Raw genomic sequence first — 2,818 nt, 5'->3', positions numbered from 1 at the left:
TTCAGCTAGCCTTTTGTTGAATTAAGATTTCAGCTAGCCTTTTGTTGCATTAAGATTGTAGCTAGCCTTTTGTTGCATTAAGATTTTAATCTACTGGGACAAATGAACAAATTGATTAAAACAAATAAACCTGGGTGGAATTAAAAGGTGTGGCAGGAGGGTGACATGGCTGCATGAGGTGTGTCCGCATGCGCTGAAATAAACGTTTAGCTCAGAGTGACACTGCTTTATTTCAGCGCAGGTTCAGCAGATAGTTTGCTAAGCGTGGTGGATGTTTTATGTCGTCTGAAGGATATAGGCCTTCTTCTTCTTCTGCAGCTCGTCCTGCCAGAGGTCGAACCTCCTCAGCTCGTGCTCGATGATGCTCATGCTCAGAGCTCCGATCTTAAAGTGAGTGACGAGACCGTGAAACTGGGAGAAGCTGCGGGAGAGGAAGGAGGTTTAAACGGCCCGATCCGTCAGCCTGACGTGGTTTACACAGCAAACCGTCCAAACAGGCCCGAGTTCTGATCTGGAACCGTTTCACAACCGAACAGAAAAACACGTAGACGAGTCAAGAACAACGAACGAACACGTCGCGTGGAGGACGAATCGGCTACGACACGTTCAGGTTTTACTCCGAGGAGAATCAGTTTGGTGTCTGAGATTCACCACGAGTTCTGTGAGCGAGCAGAACCAGCAGAGGACTGAGCCACGCTGAAGATAAAAACTTTGAGTCCTGCAAAAATACAGTGTGAATGCTTGTTGCAGAAGAACTTGCTGAAAAACAGCTGAAATTAGCTAAAAAAATAAAAATAAAAATGCTGAAATGTAGCTGAAATGAAAGAACAAATCTAAATTAGCAGAAGAAAACAGAAAGAACACATATTTGCTGCATTTGGTTTAAATAAGCAGAAATGAGCACCAAAATTAGGAAATCAGCTAAAATAGACGAAATTAGCAACAAAAAAAGCAGCTGAAAAGTAGGTTCAAAAGCACAAAGGAGCTGAAATTACAAGAAAGAAGTGCAGAGAGCTGAATTAGACTGGATAAAGTTGAAATGAGTGCAACAAATGGAATTAGCTAAAACCAAAAATCTAAAATTAGCATAGAAACAACTAAATAGTAGCTGAAATAACAGAAACTAGCAGAATTAGGCTGAAAGGAGCATAACAAGCTGAAATTAGCAGAAAAAAGTTAATTAGGCTGAAAGTAGCAGAAATTACCAGGGAAAACTTGAACTGAAAACAGCTGAAATTAGCTAAAAAGTAGCTAAAAAGGTAAAACAAGCTTAAATTAGCAGAAGAAAGCAGAAAGAACACGTTTACAGGATTAAGCTGAAAGAAGCAAAAATTAACACAAAAAAAGTGGAAACTATCTGAAAAAAGCTTAAATTAGCATAAAAACAGCTGTAATAATAGAAAAAGCTGAAACTTGCAGAAATAACTGAATGGAGCAGAACAAGCTGAAATTAGCAGAAAGAAGTTAGAAGAAGCACAAAAATGTTGTAGTTAGCAGAAAGAAGCAGAAAGGAGCACAATACAACTGAAAGTAGCTGAAAAAAGTTTCAGTTTGCAGAAGGAAGGTGAAAGAAGCTGAAGCAGAACAAAATGTGAAAGGAGCAGTAAAAGGTTGTAAACGGAGCTAAACATTTGAAGGATGTAAAATGAGCTCAATTCATTTTCTATGAGTAAAAAATGTCAGAAAAGGCTAAATATTTCAAACAGCTAAAGTTGCACCAACACCAAAAGTCACAGCAGGATTGTCCTGAAAGAGCCGAACGTGTTGATTTATTGAAATACATGAAAACTGCGTGACGAGAATCGAGCTGAATAACGTACGGAAGAAAACTGGATCAGAACAGTGACGCTTCGTGAAGGTTCAGACAGTTCTGCAGCAGTTTGTTCTCGTGTTTATGGTCCTTGGTTTCCTCCTCAGACCTTCAGATGAATATTTTCCTGGATGTTGAACGTTATTTAAAACCTTCCATCAATCACCTGGAAACAAAGGACTGCAGGGAGTTCTGCTAACCGAGCCCTCCTGTCCAACTCTGCGGCGCTGAACGTTTGGAGCCCGACGACGAGGCGTTTGTTTACCTGGAGAAGCAGAAGAAGACGTAGATGATGGTGGTGGCCAGGTCCACGCTCTGCCGCCAGTCCTCCCGCAGGACTCGGGCCAAAGCTCCGAGCGCCGCCTCTGAACACAGAAACACGAGTGAGAGGAAGCGGAGCCGAAAGGTCAGGAAGGAGAAGAACAGATGGAAGGAGCGTTAGGGGAACGCAATCAGCCTGGAGGCTCCTGCAGCCGCCACCATGGAGACATCTGATCCAGGATTTGTCTCCTGGTTCCACTCTGACCTGCGGCCTCTGGGTCCACACCAATACTCGGCTCTTATCAGCGCCGGACCGGCTGATCAGGAGCGACAGACGCTCCTTCGTGACAGAAACAGGCGAAGCTGCAGAGGACGGATGTGGGAGAAACAGGCCGGTTGTCATAGAAACCGAGAGGAACCGGAGCCGGACGGGTTCTTTCTGGTCCCCAGAGGAGCAGAGTCCAGGAGCCCATAAGACTCACCAGAACCGTTCTGCACAGAGATCCAGTTCTGATCTGAAAACTGCGTCAGGCTGAGGTGTTTACACATAAAACCGGTCGGGTTCCACTGGACCAGCTGATCAGCCAAAATTTAGCTTCAGTTTTTGATGAATAAATAAGAACGTGTGGAAAATATGATTTATTTTTATCATGAAGTTTTATTTTCTTTACACAAGACCTGCCAGTTAAATTCTGTTACATTTAGCTTTCAGCTAGCCTTTTGACACTTTTAGCTTTTAGCTAGCCT

The 2,818-nt window shown here is 43.2% G+C and overlaps 1 protein-coding gene across 1 annotated transcript in view; it reads right to left on the bottom strand.

The window, feature by feature from the left end:
- kifap3a (kinesin-associated protein 3a) overlaps positions 1-2,818 on the bottom strand; it is a 29,705-nt gene that overhangs the window by 23,978 nt on the left and 2,909 nt on the right. Inside the window, exons 6-7 of the mRNA XM_037697787.1 lie at positions 2,076-2,175; positions 297-421 (exon numbers count right to left, since the gene is read on the bottom strand). Of these exons, the coding sequence (XP_037553715.1) occupies positions 297-421; positions 2,076-2,175 (225 nt within the window). The remainder of the gene's footprint in view (positions 1-296; positions 422-2,075; positions 2,176-2,818) is intronic.

Source organism: Nematolebias whitei, chromosome 3, assembly GCF_014905685.2.
Source record: "Nematolebias whitei isolate Nwh7 chromosome 3, NemWhi1, whole genome shotgun sequence".
Taxonomy (NCBI): Eukaryota; Metazoa; Chordata; class Actinopteri; order Cyprinodontiformes; family Rivulidae; genus Nematolebias; species Nematolebias whitei.
Note: the sequence above shows the minus strand (reverse complement) of the source record. Positions and strands in the feature narration are given on the sequence as shown.